The 20,134-nt window shown below is 29.5% G+C and overlaps 1 protein-coding gene across 7 annotated transcripts in view; it reads left to right on the top strand.

Annotated features, from left to right (window-relative positions):
• Window positions 1-20,134, top strand: part of LOC126748603 (lachesin-like) — a 184,703-nt gene that overhangs the window by 120,401 nt on the left and 44,168 nt on the right. For 2 of the 7 annotated variants that reach the window (XM_050457952.1, XM_050457950.1), the window contains exon 1: window positions 16,331-16,574. The exons of the other annotated variants lie outside the window; for them this stretch is intronic. In XM_050457952.1, coding sequence (XP_050313909.1) covers window positions 16,523-16,574 — 52 coding nt within the window. In that variant the 5' untranslated portion in view covers window positions 16,331-16,522. Of the gene's footprint in view, window positions 1-16,330; window positions 16,575-20,134 lie in introns of those variants that run through there. 7 annotated transcript variants of the gene reach the window in all.

Here is a 20,134-nt window from a genome sequence, read left to right as displayed (position 1 = left end):
AAAATAATTTTTATTTTTTCCCAGATAATTGGAAACTGTCTACTGTTATTCCTGTTCCCAAAGTACAAAACACAAATTTGCATAATGAATTAACACGGTACCTGTCTATGAAAAGCTCTTTGAGAATTGTGTTAAGGAACAACTTGTTGAGTTTTGTGATATAGGCAAAATAATTGTTCCTGGACAGTCGGGATTTCGTGAGCATTATTCTTGTGAATCCGTTGTTGTTAATATTTTTGATGATTTTCTCAAAGCTATCGACTATGATAATCTTGTTTTAGCGGTATTTTTAGATTTTAAGAGAGTCTTCGAAACGATAGATAGACAAATTTAATTACCAAACTACAGCAATTAGCAATTAGGGATAATGCTTTGAGTTGGTTTAAGTCGTATGTGTCCAACATAGTCCAACGTGTAATGTTTAAAAATAGTATATTTCAGTGTGTTTCTGTTAATTATGGTGTGCCTCAAGGAACTGTTTTAGGACCATTCTTATTTCTACTGTACATTAATGATATGGTAAAAGTTTTTGAAAAGTGTAGGGTGGTATTATTTGCAGATGATATAATGGTGTATATTATAGGCAAAAACTTACAGTAAATGAAAATCGACCTAAAAAATGAATTGAATAGTTTATTTGTCTGGCTTTGCACTAACAAATTGTGTTTAAATACAGCTAAATCGAAGTTTTGCACATTTGGCAAAAAGTCACGACTTAATCAAATAGACATGAATAGTGTGAGCACTACTGTAAATGGGGATAGCATTCTTTATAAGAGTAAAATTAAGTATTTGGGTACTATTCTAGATGCCAATTTAAACTTTTGTGCACATGCAGACAACGTCATGCGGAAATTCTCGAGAAAAGTTGGATTTATCACCAGAGTGGGAAGAAATCTCTCCATGAGCACAACGTTGCTTTTGTTTAATAGCATTGCACTTCCGCATTTGCATTGTTGTTTAATCTGCCACAATATAAAATACACCGGTTGGAAGTAATACAGAATAGAGCTATGAGACTGATTTTAAAATGTGATCGATATACACCAATTAAATGTAAGTGTCCTAAATATGATGTATGTGACTGAACGTATAAAGTTTAATGTCAATTTGTTTATATTTAAATTGAAACATCGTTTGTTACCCAGCTATATCTGTGATAAGTTAAAATCGTTTGAGGATGTACACACATACAATACTAGACATCGTCAAGATTTCGCCATAGTGGATAGGTGTAACACTGTTCAGTTACTTAATTCGATTTTATTTAGAGGCTCAATAGAATTTAATAAATTGCCTGTGATAATTAGAGCCTGTGATAATGTAAACCAGTTTAGGAGGCTATTGAGTAAACATCTTTTAAATAGGGATATCTAAGAGTATTTCTATTCTTTTTTGTGTTGTACATTATATTCTTTTTGTGATTTTAGTTATAAGTTTTATTATACCAATAATTGTTGTGTACATTTTCTTTTATTACGCTGATCCCACTCTATTATCCCTAATGTAGCCCTGTATGTAATGAACTTTTATTGGTTTATTATTATTATTATTATTTTAGTTTATTCTCTTTGTAGACTTTAGTACTGCTTTATATTATAATTATAATTATTGTAATGTATGTAGCTATTATGCTAAATAAACGTCTTTATTAATTTATTTATTTATTTTTAAAAAAAGCAGTGGCGTAGTATTTTGTTCACTAAAAATATTCAATAGAAGACCTATAGGGACACCACTAGCAAAAATATAAATGCGTATTGATGCATAGAATACATGTACCAAATTTCATAAAAATGTCTACAATATTGTTTAAGTTATTATTAAAAAACTGATTTTTTTTTAATTTAACACTTAAAAGTTAAGACGTTTAGGACATATATTCATAGAAACTCTTTTTCCTAAAATGGGTCCAGGAATCACCCCCTTAGTACGTCTTTAAGGAACCCCCTGTATATGCATTGATGAAGCCTTGAGAGTTATTAATTAGTTAAAAAACATAATACACACACGACGAACTTCCTTTTATAAGTGTTCAAAATGTAGCCCATTTATTATTTGATAATGCCCTAAACGTCGTTTCTTGTAATTTGTAAAGAAATTAATATACATTCATGCCTTATTTTGATTTTCAACTCATCAATATTTACGGGTTTGAATACACAAACTTTTTTCAAATACCCCCATAGGAAAAAGTCTAAAGGAGTAAGATCGGGAGATCTTGGTGGCCATTCGAACGGTCCTCTTCTACCAATTTATCTGCCTGGTAATATAGTCACTAGATAGTTTCGAATAGGATGTGCAGAATGTGAAGGAACATCATCTTGTTGCAACTAGATGTTCCTATTTGGAATATTTGATCATTAAACAGTAAATATGTTTCTAAAAACTGTAAATACCTTGCTCTATTTAGATTTTCTACAAAGAAAATTGGTCCTATTAGGCCTCGAAGTTACTCGAAATAAATGAGGATTAGTGTCGCCTATAATTTTTCTAAAAAGCATATTTTTCTCAGGCAATTATTTTCTGCAAAAAAATTGTTTTTTATTAACCCTACCATTACCCCCCACCCACCCCACACAACTTACCAGTAACAAATTGTAATCAAAAATCTTTGTTTTCGAAAATAATACGCATGAATAACAGCTGGTTTTGTCGTTAATATCTAATCTAATAACACAGTTTGTTTATTTAAATTTCATATAATTATATATATGAATACTAATATATATTTAATACAAAAACAGTGCTATTAGATTGGATATTTTGGATGAAAAACGGTGATTTTTCAAAATAATTGCTTACTGGGCAAATGTTTGGGGTGGGTGGGGGGGTAAGGGTTGTGTTGACGAAAAACAAAGTTTTTGCAGAAAATATATATTCAATATTTAATTTAATATTACTGTTTATTTAAATTTGATATAATTTTGTATATAAATATTTAGTATAAAAAGAGCGTTATTAGATTGGATAACATGAACGAAAAACAGTGAGTTTTCAGAAGAATTTCATCAAAAATTTGAGGTGTTGTAATCGAGTTTAAAAAATAGATATGTAAATCCCTTGTCAATTGTTTTTAATGCCGAAATTTTCTCCCTATTGTAAACAGAACTGTAGAATATACGTATATGATATACGTATATTCTACAGTTTAATAAATATACCTTGACCATATACGGTTGATAAATATTCCAATAGTTGTAACAGCTACGAAAATTTGCATAGCGATACGTCTTGCTTTCGATAAATAAAAATAGGATTTTTTTCACGTTGTACGCTAAAACCTTAAGGTTTTTTTATCATTTATAATTTTCTTAAAAAGTATTTTTTATACGGCAATTATTTTCTTCAAAAAAAACGTTTTTCATTAACTTTACCCTTAACCCCCCACCCACCCCACACAACTTACCTGTAAGAAATTGTTTTCAAAAATCATTATTTTCCATAATAATACGCATGTATATACGTATATTCTACAGTTTAATAAATATACCTTGACTATACACGGTTGATAAATATACCACTAGTTTTAATTAAAATCGTATTTTTAAAATAGATAATGAATGATGTTGTCGAGAATTAAAAAAAACTTAAATTTTGCCAAAATATTCTCCCTATTGTAAACAGAATCATATATGATATACGTATATCCTACATTTTAATAAATATACCCTGACCATATACGGTTGATAAATATACAAAAACCAAAAATTCACCAAAAACTCGTTGAATAAATTAATATGTATTTAACTATAATAATATATGACATGTTGCATGGGTATGTAACTAATCAAAATGTTGTCTTTCTTATATGAAAACCTGGTCCACTGTGTCAGAGTAATAAAAGCTTCGGGGCTAGTGGTGGTGTCCGCCAGCGTCGGGAATGCGTTCCCTGCGTTTTTTCAGGATAACCGAAGTTAAGGTCAAGCTGCCCGCGTTTCAGCGGCACCCCCTTTTATACACTTTGAATCATATCCCCAGAAGATTAACTAGGAGCAGCGAGCGCCGTTGCCCCGATTCGAAAGGGCACATTCAGTGCGACAACCTTTATCGTCAACCCATGCCGACAATTTTATGTCTTTTCTTATTATTAGGCCTGTAGGCCTACTGATGATGATCCCTCGCATACAAATAATATTCCTGAACTTATATTTCCTTATAAATATTAAGCAAAAAAAAAGTCCTAAATGAAGAAGAAGAAGAGTTTAATAACAAGTTAAAATAGATACAAAATTTTAGTACTGCTAAGTAAAATGCAATGAGTCGTTGTGTTGTAATTAATATGTACATTCCATTTTAGGTTCTGATGAAAATAAACACCCAAATATTTTACTAACTCTCTATTTTTAATCTTATAATTACTTAACCAATTCAAATCTTTATCAATTTTCCTTTTTTATACTCTCTTTATTAGATACAATCTCATACTACTATAAACTTAGATACATTTTACTTCTAATGCGAATTTTTTCAAGTTTATAAAGTTAAATATGGTGCGCCACAGTATCAAAAGCCTTATGTATATCTAAAAAAACAGCAACCACTTTAACTTTCTTATTAACTTTTCTATTTAAAAATACTTAACCTCGTACAATGCATTCTCAGTCTTAATTATGTTGTACTCCTGTTATCAATTTTTCCTTTTTGCTTTCTCTTATTCAAAATATTGGCAACATCAACAGGATCTTTACTTGTGACAGACACATTAGCCACATAAAATGCTCCATGAATAAGAATATTTCTACAACTACTGTTTTAATCTGTTTCTCTTACATAAAAGATACTTCTTTCCTTAGTTTCTTATTATCTTTACCTATTTGTTTCATCATCATCAGTTTTTCTTCCTCAGCATTCTTCCAGGCATTAGAAAGAAAGAGAAGAAGACATTTGTACACAAGTGCCTCCAAGAAATTCTTGCTTTCTTAGAGGCAGTTGACGTCTTTAGAAAGAAGGAGAGGAAGAAGAAGAAGAAGAATAAGAGAAAGAAGAGAGATACCTGATGCTTAATTGTCTTGAAGAAATCAATAATTTTTTCCAGGCATTTGACGTTTTTGGAAAAAAAAGGAAAAAGAAGAATAAGAAGAGAGAAACCTTGTGCAAAAATGCGTATAAAAACTCAATAATTTTTTCCAGGCATTTGACGTCTTGAGAAAAAGAACAAGAAGAAAAGGAAAAAAACTTGATGCTCAAATGCCTCTAAGAAATCAATAATTCCTTCCAGGCATTTGACATCTTAAGAAAAAAGAAGAAGAATAAAAAAGAGAGAAACTTTATGCTCAACTACCTGTAAGAAATCAATAATATCTTCCAGGCATTTGACGTCTTTGGAAAAAAAAAAGACAAAGAAGAATAAGAAGAGAGAAACCTTGTGCAAAAATGCCTATAAAAACACAATAATTTTTTCCAGGCATTTGACGTCTTTAAAAAAAAAAAGAAAGAACAAGAAGAAAGGAAAAAAAAACTTTATGCTCAAGTGCCTGTAAGAAATGAATTATTTCTTCCAGGCATTTGACATCTTTAGAAAAAAGAAGAAGAAGAAAAATAAAAAAAGAGAGAAACTTTATGCCCAATTACCTGTATGAAATCAATAATTTTTTACAAGCATTTGACGTATTTAGGAAGAAGGAGAAGAAGAAGAAAAAGAAGAGAGGAATTTTATGCTAAACTGTCTGTAAGAAATCAATAATTTTTTCTAGGCATTTGACGTCCGCAGAAAAAAAAAACTTTATGTACAAATGGTTGGAAAAACTCAATAATTTTTTACAGCATTTGACATTTTACAGGCATTTAATGTCTTTAAGAAAAAAAAAGAGAAAACCTTTATGCTCAAATGCCTGTAAGAAATTATTGATTTCTTCGTGTCTTCGTCGTCTCTAGGAAGAAGGAGTAGAAGAAGAAGAAGAAAAACAAGAAAGGAATTTTCTGCTAAGCTGCCTGTAAGAAATCAATAATTTCTTCCAGGCATTTGACGTCCTTATAAAAAAAAATAAGAAGAAGAAGAAGAAAGAGATTTTTGCACAAATGCTTATAAGAACTCAACAATTTTTTTCTGGCATTTGACGTCTTTAGAAAGACGAGGAAGAAAAAGAAGAAGGAGAAGGAAAAGGAGAGAAAACTTTGTGCATAAATGCCTGTAAGAAGTCAATAATGTTTTTGACAAACATTTGACATTTTTTGAAAGAAGAAGAAGAAAAATAAAGAGAAAACCTTTATGCTTAACTGCCCATAAGAAATCAATAATTTCTTCCAGGCCTTTGACGTCTTTAGAAAAATGAAGAAAAAAAAGAAGAGAGAAACTTTGTACACAAATGTCTGCAAGAAATCAATAATTTCTTACAGGCATTTGACGTCTTTAGAAAAAAATAAGAAGTAGAAAAAAGAAACTTTTGCACAAATGCTTATAAAAACTCAATAATTTTTTTCTGGCATTTGACGTCTTTAGAAAGAAAAGGAAGAAGAAGAAGAAGGAGAAGGAAAAGGAAAGAGAACTTTGTGCACAAGTGCATATAAGAACTCAATAATTTTTTTTTCTGGAATTTGACGTCTTTAGAAAGACGAGGAAGAAAAAGAAGAAAGAGAAGGAAAAGGAGAGAAATCTTTGTGCATATATGCCTGTAAGAAGTCAATAATCTTTTTGACAAGCATTTGACATTTTTTGAAAGAAGAAGAAGAAAAATAAAGAGAAAATCTTTATGCTCAACTGCCTGTAAGAAATCAATAATTTCTTTCAGGCATTTGACGGCCTTAGAAAAAAAAATAAGAAGAAGAAGAAAGGAACTTTTGCACAAATGCTTATAAGAACTCAATAATTTTTTTCTGGCATTTGACGTCTTCAGAAAGAAGAAGAAGAAGAAGAAGAAGAAGAACAAGAAGGAGAAGGAGAAGGAAAAGGAAAGCAAACTTTGTGCACAAAAGCTTATAAGAAGTCAATATTCTTTTACAAGTATTTGAGATTTTTACAAAGAAGAAGAAGAAGAAGAAGAAGAAGAAGAAGAAGAAGAAGAAAAAAAGAGAGAAACTTTATGCTCAACTGCCTGTAAGAAATCAATCATTTCTTCCAGGCATTTGACGCCCTTAGAAAAAAAAGTACGAAGAAGAAGAAGAAAGAAACTTTTGCACAAATGCTTATAAGAACTCAATAATTTTTTTTTGGCATTTGACGTATTTAGAAAGAAGAGGAAGAAGAAGAAGAAGGAGAAAAAAAGAGAGGAAACTTTGTGCATAAATGCCTGTAAGAAGTCAATAATGTTTTACAAGCATTTGACATTTTTATAAAGAAAAAGAAGAAAAAAAAGAAAGACAAAGCCTTTATGCTCAACTGCCTGCAAGAAATCAATTATTTCTTCCAGGCATTTGACATTTTTAGAAAAAAGAAGAAGAAGAATAAAAAAAAGAGAGAAACTTTATGCTCAACTATCTGTGAGAAATCAATAATTTCTTACGGGCATTTGACGTCTTAAGAAGAAGAGGAGGAAAAAGAAAAGGAAGAGAGAAAATGTATGCTCAATTGCCTGTAAGAAATCAATAATTCAATTAAAATTTTCCAATGGATTTTTCACTTTAAGACCGAAATATATTTCTTTAATGCAGAGATTTTAGCTTTACGTTCCATAATTAAAAATTGCAGTTCCTCCATGGTGCCTGGAGATTCCTTATTTATCTTTATTAAGCCCGATTGATGCTTAGTCTTCCACAGAAACCGCAGATCCATGCTTTTTTTTGCTTATTCATTACTCTAACTTTAATCTCGATTAGATTTGACACAGAGTACAAGAGTGCAAAAGAGTCTTCTGCTTTGACACTATTTTTCTGAAAAAAATACTTACTGCTTATGCAAGACGAGCCGAAAATAAATTTATGTTATATTGATTCCAATAGTGCACTTGTAGATCTAAAAACATCAGCGGATCTCATCTGTATTCATTGATATAATGTAATAGAACCCAAAATAAAAAAAGGCCGTTGTATAATTAAAAATGCCAACAATTCCCTTAGAAAATGGAGAGCGGCAGGACATTTACTAAAGAATCTGTTTACAGTTGTTATTTTCTTGCTTCTTAGTTAATTAAGTTTAATGCGGTTATTTCTATTTTAAAGTTTCCACATAGTTCGCATATTCCCGGAAACTTATTGGGTAAAGCGTGGCTCGCTTCTGCTATGTACAAGTATGAAGAATCTATAGCTTGATGCTAAATTAATCTTAACTGCCGGGGGTATTCGTTTATGCAGAGGGTTGGATCGCTTTAGCTGCTTGTTTTTTCTCCCGTTTTTCTCGGACTTGTTATATAGGAGCGTCTGCGACTATATTATGCACGCGACCTCGGGTCCGAAAAATCGTGTTTTTTTGGAAATAAAAATTCATATCTTTGGCTGTATGGCTAGCGAAACGATGAAATTTGGCATAGGGTCTCTCAATACATTGGGAATGATGGATCCGTAAACGAATTTTTTTTACGGTACCACCAAACGGAGCGGTACTGTCTCAAAGTCAAAAATTTGTAAAAAAACCGGTCAAAATTCATTTTTGCACGAGATCTCAATTTTAACGCTGTCAAAAAAATTGAAAATTCTAGGCATAAAAGACTTTATAGTAATTCATGTCTGTATACTTTTTGGGCCCGATCGGTATACAGGGTGAGTTGTTATAAGCGAACAAAAGTGACTAAAAAAAAAATTCAAACTTCTCCAGAGGCTAAAAAAAAATTTTTATAAAAAAAGTATTTCGGCGAAAAGACTTCATTTTATAAGAGATTTGACATACTTGGAGCTTTTTTTTGTAAAAAATTTATTTTACGAGTTCTGGCATTTTCAGTTTTTTGGGATTTTCCGCCAAACGATACTTATTTTGGGAAAATTTTTTTTTTCAAAAAATAACTTCATCCTTTACCTTTCATATGCCATATAACCGAAATTTTTGGGAACCATACAGGGCGAGCAATAATGAACTTTACCCATGAAGGTCCGACCTGAAAATCACATTTTATTTAATAACTTTTTAGTGGTGGCACTTGGACCATTTATATTCTCAGGCATTAAATACTTTAATAACCTCATTATTTATGTAAAATTACAATCTTCCAACTTTAATAGGTTCTGAGCAATTCGAATTTTCGCGTTTAATTCATTTGCCACGTCCCTGTACATGGTGAAAGGATCAAACAACATCTAAAGGATCCGAAATTTTGTTTTACAACACATACTAAAATTTCAGGGTTCCAGCGATTGTACAAGTACCCGAAAAATGCGATTTTATGAAAAAAGTCCATTTTTTTGCGTTTTTGCAGGTAATTGGAGGTGTCAACCTAAACTCTGATGAAATGGCTAGTGGGAACAATACTTTGACGCATGGTGGATACAAATTTTTTGCTCGTGACAGGTGGCCGGGACTTGGTTGGGTTTTTTGTAAAATTATGAATGAAAATGAACCGGAAACGATCAGGGAAAGGAAGCACCGAATCAGAAAATGAATGGGCTTTCCGAATCTGTGCATATCAATTGGGGAAATTGTGTATTGCGGCCAGGAAAATTCGGCAAACATTTTGACGTCTTCGAAAAATGCCGTTTTTTTGAAAAGTCAGTGGTTTTATACCGGGGTGAGACGAAATGAAATTTGCCCTATTATTTTATTAAAATTATTCGAATATATACACGGGTCAGTCGTAATGATCTATTTAATTTAAAATAAAAATTTAGATATTTGGTGAGTTTTTACTATTTAGTTTATTATTAATAAATGTTAACAATTCTTAAACATTGCTTTTGGGATATAAATAAAAAATTTTTGAAATTATTGATTTTTAAGGTTAGTCGAGTATCATAACTTTTTTGGTATTGGTGCGATTTGGTTGAAATTTGGTACCTAGTACCTATTTTGGATAAGATTAATAATTTTTTACAGATATTTGACATGACTATGTTTTAAGGTCACGTGACTACCTTAACTTTTTTCCTATTTGTCCGATTTGACTGAAATTTGGTATTTGGGGTTTAGTTAGGATGCAATTATTAATTTTTCACAAATATTTGACATTTGACTTCCAGGTCACGTGACTATTGTAACTTTTTTGCTATTGGTCTGATTGGGTTCAAATTTGGTATTTGGGCTTTATTTAGAATGCAATTATTAATTTTTGACTAATATTTGACATTTGACTTCCGGGTCACGTGACTATTGTAAATTTTTTGCTATGGGTCCGATTGGGTTCAAATTTAGTATTTGGGCTTTATTTAGGATACAATTAATAAATTTTAACAGATAATTGACAAATTATATTTTAAAGTCACGTGACTTTCATAATTCTTTTGCTATTGTTCCGATTGGGTTGAAATTTTGTATTTGGGCTTTATATAGGATGCAAGTAATAAATTTTGACAGAAATTTGACATGTTGAATTTTTTAAGTCACGTGACTTCCATAACTTTTCGCTATTGATTTGATTGGGTTCAAATTTGGAATTTGGGGTTTATTTAGGATGCAATTGTTGATTTTTTACAAAATTTTAAAATATTAAGTTCTAGGGTCACGTGACTATCAACATTTCCTATTCGATTGAAATTTGCTATTAGATGATATGTATATATTTATAGATAGTATTTTGTATTACCCTATTCCTTTTATCTTAATTAATTAAATTATTTCTTAAATTTGCCTTTAAAAAAAAAATTAAAAAATCATCGCTTCGAATACATAGGCTTTAAAGGGAATTTATCTTCTTTCATAATATTGTAGCATTATTATAGATTTTGAAAAATTTTGTCATTAAGCTTTTTCATTACTTTTTGAATGGTCTTTAGCCGGAAAAAAGAAATTTTGAATTTGGAGCATGTTCTGAAAAATTTTCATTTTGGGCCGGATTTTGTTTGAAAATCGATAAATGCAAATCAATAGGTTTTCTGTTCATTTTAGAGTCAAATCGTTAATAACCTTTTTGAAAGGTATCCTGAAGTAGTACAAGATAGAAAAATAAAAAGTTAAAATTTTTCCATAGGGCTCTTGATAATTCGATATTTATGATTATTAGTTTTTTACAATTTTCTCCGATTCTGTGATAGCTATAATCAATTCGTTTTAACAGTCGAATTCCTCGTAATATTCCCGAGAACTTTTATTTAAGAGAAAAAGTTGTCAGAGTTATAGTTTATTTAGAAAAAAATAAAAACCATTTTTTCGCAATTTTTCATGGCTATACCCCTGTCGATTTTGGAGCAAAAAAAAAATTTTTTTTTCTTGGGTTTTTTTTTACTGGAAATTGCCAACTTAGGGTTTACATTATAAGTTGTCAGTTATCATTTAAAAAAAAAAAATTCTACCGTGGGAAAAAACGAGTTTTCTTTTATTTTTTTTTACATTTTTACTAATATCTCGACTTCTATAGCTTCGATTCAATTCGTTGATGGTTTCATTTATTCTTTATTCTCCTCCTGTTAATTCTTTTTATATTTTATTACAATTGCCGTTCGGAATAAAACTGAAAAATTTTAAAAATCGACGTAAATACATAGACTCTTATGGGACCTAATATTTCTCTTTATATTGTGGCACTCGTATAAATCATGGAAAATTTTGGCATAAAGCTTTTTTACTAGTTTTTGAATGGTCTTTAACTAGAAAAAAGAAATTTTGAATTCGGAGCATATTTTGAAAAAATTGTCATTTTGATCCCGGATTTTGTTCGAAAATCGAAAAATGCAAAGAAATAGGTTTTCCGTTCATTTTAGAGTCAAATTGGTAATAATCTTTTTTAAAGATACTCTGAAGTAGTACAGGATAGAAAAATAAAAAATTGAAATTTTTCCATAGGGCTCTTGATAATTCGATATTTATGTTTAATAGTTTTTTCCAATTTTCTCCGATTGTATAATAGCTAGAACCGATTCGTTTTAACGCACGGATACCTCGTAATATTCCCGAAAACTTTTGTTAAAGACAAAAAGTTGTCAGAGTTATATTTTATTTATAAAAAAATAAAAACCATTTTTTTGAAATTTTTCGTGGGTATACCCCTTTCGATTTTCGACCAAAAAAAAATTTTTTTTTCTTGGGTTTTTTTTGTGAAAATTACAAGTTTAGGGCTAAAACTAAAATTTGTCATAAATTATTTTAAGAAAAAAAATGACACCGTGGGAAAAAAACAGTTTTCTTTTGTTCTTCCCCATTTTTTTACTTATATCTCGGCTTCTATAGCTTCGATTCAATTTATTTATGGTTTTTTTTATTTCTTATTCTTCTCCTGTCAATTCTTTTGATATTTTATTACTATTACATTTTAAAATAAAAAGAAAAATTAAAACAAATCGACGGAAAATCCCGTTTGTTCTATTTCAATAAATAGACCCTTATGGGAACTTCTCTCTGAATTTGGTATTTATGGTTTATTAAGGATACAACTAATAAATTATGACAGATAACTGACATTTAAGTTTCAGCCTAGGTCACGTGACTACCGTAACTTTTTTGCTATTGGTCCGATTCTGTTCGAATTTGGTATTCAGGCTTTATTTAGAATACAATTAATATACTTCGACAGATATTTGAAATATAAGATAGTATACTAACACAACGCGACTATATAACAAATTATGGTTCTTTGAAGCATGATACCCCAACCACTGGTCATCTCTTTCCTTGGCATATAAACGTTGGTACACTTGATAATTTTTGTGTTTTTTTTAAGAATTCCTTTATAGCCATTCACAGACAAGACTTAAAGGTTCCAAACTGGTCCCCACGGACCAAAAGTATAGGAGCGAAGCGACTATACTTGTTATATAGTCGCAGACTATATTATGCACGCGAGGTCGGGCCCGAAAAATCGTGTTTTTTTGGAAATAAAAATTCATATCTTTGGCTGTATGGTTAGCGAAACGATGAAATTTGGCATAGGGTCTCTCAATACATTGAGAATGATGGATCCGTAAACGATTTTTTTTTCCGGTACCACCAAACGGAGCGGTACTGTCTCAAAGTCAAAAATTCGTAAAAAAACGGGTCAAATTCCTTTCAGACGCGAGAACTCAAATAAAAAGCCTTTAAAAAACTTTAAATTTTTAAGACATAAGGGTCGGTGGGGGCTTAAGAACTGTATACTTTTTGGGCCAGATCGGTATACAGGGTGAGTTGTTATAAGCGAACAAAAGTGACTAAAAAAAAAATTCAAACTTCTCCAGAGGCTAAAAAAAAATTTTTATAAAAAAAGTGTTTCGGCGAAAAGACTTCGTTTTATAAGAGATTTGACATACTTGGAGCTTTTTTTTGTAAAAAATTTATTTTACGAGTTCTGGCATTTTCAGTTTTTTAGGATTTTCCGCCAAACGATACTTATTTTGGGAAAATTTTTTTTTTCAAAAAATAACTTCATCCTTTACCTTTTATATGCCATATAACCGAAATTTTTGGGAACCATACAGGGTGAGCAATAATGAACTTTACCCATGAAGGTCCGACCCGAAAATCACATTTTATTTAATAACTTTTTAGTGGTTGCACCTGGACAATTTATATTCTCAGGCATTAAATACTTTAATAACCCCATTATTTGTGTAAAATTACAATCTTCCAACTTTAATAGGTTCTGAGCAATTCGAATTTTCGCGTTTAATTCATTTGCCGCGTCCCTGTACATGGTGAAAAGATCAGACATCGTCTAAAAGATCCGAAATTTTGTTTTACAACACATACTAAAATTTCAGGGTTCCAGCGATAGTACAAGTACCCGAAAAATGCGATTTTATGAAAAAAGTCCATTTTTTTGCGTTTTTGCAGGTAATTGGAGGTGTCAACCTAAACTCTGATGAAATGGCTAGTGGGAACAATACTTTGACGCATTGTGGTTACAAATTTTTTGCTCGTAACAGGTGGCCGGGACTTGGTTGGGTTTTTTGTAAAATTATGAATGAAAATGAACCGGAAACGATCAGGGAAAGGAAGCACCGAATCAGAAAATGAATGGGCTTTCCGAATCTGTGCATATCAATTGGGGAAATTGTGTATTGCGGCCAGGAAAATTTGGCAAACATTTTGACGTCTTCGAAAAATGCCGTTTTTTTGAAAAGTCAGTGGTTTTATACCGGGGTGAGACGAAATGAAATTTGCCCGATTATTTTATTAAAATTATTCGAATATATACACGGGTCAGTCGTAATGATCTATTTAATTTAAAATAAAAATTTAGATATTAGGTGAGCTTTTACTATTTAGTTTATTATTAATAAATGTTAATAATTCTTAAACATTGCTTTTGGGTTATAAATAAAAAATTTTTGAAATTATTGATTTTTAAGGTTAGTCGAGTATCATAACTTTTTTGGTATTGGTGCGATTTGGTTGAAATTTGGTACCTAGTACCTATTTCGGATAAGATTAATAAATTTTTACAGATATTTGACATGACTATGTTTTAGGGTCACGTGACTACCTTAACTTTCTTCCTATTTGTCCGATTTGAATGAAATTTGGTATTTGGGGTTTATTTAGGATGCAATTATTAATTTTTCATAGATATTTGACATTTGACTTCCAGGTCACGTGACTATCGTAACTTTTTTGCTATTGGTCTGATTGGGTTCAAATTTGGTATTTGGGCTTTATTTAGGATGCAATTATTAATTTTTGACAGATATTTGACATTTGACTTCCGGGTCACGTGACTATTGTAACTTTTTTGCTATGAGTCCGATTGGGTTCAAATTTGGTATTTATGCTTTATTTAGGACACAATTAATAAATTTTAACAGATAATTGTCAAATTATATTTTATAATTATAATTATATCAAAGTCACGTGACTTTGATAATTCTTTTGCTATTGATCCGATTGGGTTGAAATTTGGTATTTAGAGTTTTATTAGGATGCCATTATTGAATTTTTACAAATTTTTAAAATATTGCGTTTTTAAGTCACGTGACTATCAAAATTTCTTTCGTATTCGTCCGATTTGATTGAAATTTCCTATTAGATTATATGTATATATTTATAGATAATATTTTGTAGTACCCTATTGCTTTTAACTTAATTGTTTCTTAGATTTGCCTTTGAAAAACAAATTAAAAAATCATCGGTTGGATATGCTTTAAAGGGAACTTATCTTCTTTCATAATATTGTAGCATTATTATAGATTTTGAAAATTTTTGTCATTAAGCTTTTTCATTCCTTTTTGAATGGTCTTTAGCCAGAAAAAAGAAATTTGGAATTTGGAGCATGTTTTGAAAAAATTTTAATTTTGGGCCCGGTTTTGTTCGAAAATCGATAAATGCAAATAAATAGGTTTTCTGTTCATTTTAGAGTCAAATCGATAATAACCTTTTTGAAAGGTATCCTGAAGTAGTACCTGATAGAAAAATAAAAAAATGAAATTTTTTCATAGGGCTCTTGATAATTCGATATTTATGAATTATAGTTTTTTACAATTTTCTCCGAATCTGTGATAGCTATAATCAATTAGTTTTTAAATTCGAATACCTCGTAATATTCCCTAGAACTTTTGTTTAAGGCAAAAAGTTGTTAGAGTTATAGTTTAGTTAGAAAAAAATAAAAACCATTTTTTCACAATTTTTCATGGCTATACCCCTTTCGATTTTGGAGCAAAAAAAAAATTTTTTTTTCTTGGGTTTTTTTTACTGGAAATTGCCAACTTAGGGCTTGCATTATAATTTGTCAATTATCATTTTAAGAAAAAAAATGGTACCGTGGAAAAAAAACGAGTTTTCTTTTATTTTTTTTCACATTTTTACTAATATCTCGACTTCTATAGCTTCGATTCGATTCGTTGATGGTTTCTTTTATTTCTTATTCTCCTCCTGTCAATTCTTTTGATATTTTATTACTATTATATTTCAAAACAAAAAGGAAAATTAAAACAAATCGACGTAAAATCCCTGTTTGTTCTATTTCAATAAATAGACCCTTATGGGAACTTCTCTCTGAATTTGGTATTTATGGTTTCTTTAGGATACAAGGAATAAATTATGACAGATAACTGACATTTGAGTCAGCCTAGGTCACATGACTACCGTAACTTTTTAGCTATTGGTCCGATTCTGCTCGAATTTGGTATTCAGGCTTTATTTAGAATACAATTAATATACTTCGACAGATATTTGAAATATAAGATAGTATACTAACACAACGCGACTATATAACAAATTATGGTTCTTTGAAGCATGATACCCCAACCACTGGTCATCTCTTTCCTTGGCATATAAACGTTGGTACACCTGACAATTTTGGTTTTTTTTTTAAGAATTCCTTTATAGCCATTCACAAACAAGACCTAAAGGTTCCAAACTGGTCCCCACGGACCAAAAGTATAGGAGCGAAGCGACTATACTTGTTCTTTTAATAACCGCGTTTATGCACTCTCTCATAAAACAGTGGTGGGGCCCATAACAATAACGTTGTTTATAGAGTGTTAAATCTGCTTGTTTCATCACTGACGTTCAATAATGCATCCACTTTCGAGTTATATAATTCATTGTAAACACAAATGCGCATAGAAAGTTGTTAGAATGGCAGTATGCTAATAAATGCACTGCTTTGTGGATTTAGAAGAAACTTTTCTTCATAGAGCAGTCGCAGGTAAAATGGAGTTTTGCAATATTTAAGTCCTTAAACTTGTTTTATTCATCGTTTTATTATAAGTCTTGTTGTATTTGTACAAGTATTTAGTAAATATCATTGTACTTAAATCACAAAACAGTTTTACCCATATATTGTTATTTGAGTGTCACTACAAAGGTTTCAGCCATAGGACTATGAAATTTACTGATATGAATTTATATAATTTGATTTTAAATTGTCAATTACATTTACGTGACCACGTAATTTTATAGCATTTGCTAAGGAGCTAAACTAACGTAAAATTTAATTTTTCTTTCTATTCTTGCAAAGAATTTATAGATTATGTAAATATCTTATTATAGGTTTTTTTGCAAAATTTATTTTATTCAAATTATTTTAGTATTTCATAGAAATTACAATACATTACATTGTAAATATTTATGTAACAATAGTTCAAATTTATAGTAAATTTTACATGAAATTAAAAAAAAATTTGCATAAATTTATGGAACAATTTTACAAAATAATGATAATAACTTTTAAACAAAACTTATACTGATGTAAATTTACATGATTTTATTAATCATGCATATAATACTTTTCTATACATTTTACACCATTTCTTTAGAAAATTGATAAAACGTGGGAGATTCTTAAAATTTAATTATTATTACTTGCAGCGTATATGTATGAATATTTTATTACAGTTATTATTGCTTTGTATATAAAATATTTTGTAAATCTCATATTCAATTTATTTTATCTAAATTATACACCAAAATTGCAATGTAACTATGTTAAAAATTCAGATACACTAAATATATTGTAAATTTTAAATGAAATAAAAGCCTGCTTTTGCGGATAATAGAAAAATTTTATTGTTTGTTATAAAATTATCAGTGTCCAAAAAAAAAACAAAATATTGATAAAAACTTTTATGTAAATTTTATAATTTTATTGATCATGCATATAATACTGCAAAACGTCATTTTACAAAGAGATTTTCTGTTGATATTATATTCATTCATTTAATGGATTATATTTTTATACGAGATAAGTATTTTTTTAAATGCAATGGATTAAGTTAAACCTTGATATTCATTATTTATTATTAACAAAATAAAACCAGCATTATTTTCTTATATAGTGCTAAAATGGAGTCTAGAAGTTTCTAACAGGGGTAATATTACTAACTTTTTTTTCATTTACTACCAATGCACGACAGCAGAAAGCTAAAATATCTTCTAATGCTTTAAAGTTTAATTTTAAAAACATGGCAAATGGATATAAAGTGGAAAATTAGTTTATGGCATAAAAAACTGCTTTGGAAACCTATAAAAATGACAAAAAACTATTTTCCATCCCTAAAAGATTAAAAATTACATCGAATGCCCGAAAGATATAGCAATATAATACAAAATACGCTAAATTAATACTAAAAGATATGTTTAATATAAGCTAAGTTAAGATAATTTATTTCATAGCATTAATAAAAATTATTGCCTAGAACAAAATAAAAAATGCCTTTAAAAGCCTACCGACATGTAGACGTAACATAAATTGACTTTAACATATAACAATATTGGAAATTGTTTCAACTGCCAGGAATAAATAAGGAATTATCGAAAAAAATTGTTCTAACTGTAGGAAAGGCGTCAAAAATTATTTTCGACAAAAACAATGAATTTTCTCATTTATCTCAAAAGAAAATAGCAATTTTCTCAGTACATTTTATTATTAAGGTGGTCCCGACTCACATTATAATTTTATTTGAAAATGTGCTGCCTTATAACTCTAACAGTCTAATTTAGCCTATTAAGGTCAAATTTTATAGGAATTTATATATTTTATTAAATATTTGATAATGGCTATAAATTTACCCGCTAGCCCTATGAAAAAAAATTTTCCACTATCCATAAAAAGCCTTGAATTATAATTTACAATTTCGTTACTCTAATCAATCTAAATCAAGTAACTTACTTGACATTTTTACGTTAGTTTTTCACCCACTTTTTGTAGAAAATTCATGCAAATATCCCTATTTTAAATTATTTTTAAATCATGGAAACATAAAAGAAATATTTTCCAAAAGTCTGAAACGAAGGAAAATTGCTTTTTTTTGAGAAGATTTTGCCTCAATAAAATGGAAAACCACCTCAATATTAAAAAGTATTGCAAATTCCTAAATGACGTAAAAAAAATATTCCAAAAAATGGAAAAAAATACTTCAAATTATTGGAATGCCAATAAGTTACTTTAAATCCCTGAAAGACGTTGAAAAATAACTTTTGAACTCGTGAAAAAAAATGCCTGGAATAAAATAAAAAAATGCTCTTTAAAAGCTTTGAGCATAGAAAAAGCTCTATTACCTGGAACAACATTTTTTCATCAAATTATATAATCATTACAAAAAAATTATTACCAATATTTAGTAAAATTACAAAAAAGTTTGTAACTCCTTTTGCAATAATTTCCTAGATAAGTCATTGTGCAAACTAGAGTTAAATTTCGTGTAAAAACGCACCCTTTTTAAGTTTTATACGAAATAATACTCAGATATCAAGATAATGGCAATATAAAATATAAAAGGTAATAATTTTTTTGTAATTTTACATAATTTGGGGCAAAAAATGCTGTTCCAGTTATTAAAGATTAATTAATTATGCACTAAATGTTCAAAGCTTTTAAGCGGAATTTAGGCATTTTTTATTTTTCTCACAAGTTCAAAAATAATTTTTCAACGTGTCTCAGGGATTTATTTTAAGTAACTTTTGATTTTATCCAGAAAATTTTTGGCAGTCCAAGAATCTGCAATATTTTTTTCCCATTTTCCCTATTTTTTAGAATAGTTCTTTACACGAATATTCGGCATATCTACAATGTAATATAACTTTATTTTGATTTTTATTTAAAAAATTATGCACAAAAGCCAATAAGCCTATTGCGAAATAGTGATATGTTTTTTACATAATATTTTTTTTTTTAATGATTGAAATATTATATTCTCAAAATGTGCAAAGAACCTCGAACCTTGGATCTAAGAGTTAAAGAGCATTTAGAAATCTTCTCCAAAAAATATATATAAAAATTAAGGGACTTTATGCAAATCAGTTTATGAGGAAAAAACTTTGTGAGTCTTTGATATCATTAGTCTTTAACTACTGCAATATTGTATATATATACAGGGTGTTCCTTAAAGATGTGCTAATATTTAAGAAAGTGATTTCTAGACCCATTTTAAGAAAAAAAGTTCCTATAAACATAATTATGTCCTAAACGTCTTAACTTTTGAGATACAGGGTGTTAAAGTTTTCAAAAAAAATCAGTTTTTTAATAATAACTTAAACAACGTTGTAAACATTTTTATGAAACTTAGTACATGTACTATATTATACTATGTATGTACATTGTACATGTACTATGTTATATTCAATGCATCAAGACGCATTTTTTGATGTGCAAAAAAGAATTTTTTCTCTGCCAGTGGCGACCCTTCTATTAAATACTTATAGTGAAAAAAATATTACGCCACTGCTTTTTCTTAAAACAAAAATTATTCTTAAAATCCTCAATTATTT

Source organism: Anthonomus grandis, chromosome 22 (assembly GCF_022605725.1).
Source record: "Anthonomus grandis grandis chromosome 22, icAntGran1.3, whole genome shotgun sequence".
Taxonomy (NCBI): domain Eukaryota; kingdom Metazoa; phylum Arthropoda; class Insecta; order Coleoptera; family Curculionidae; genus Anthonomus; species Anthonomus grandis.
Note: the sequence above shows the minus strand (reverse complement) of the source record. Positions and strands in the feature narration are given on the sequence as shown.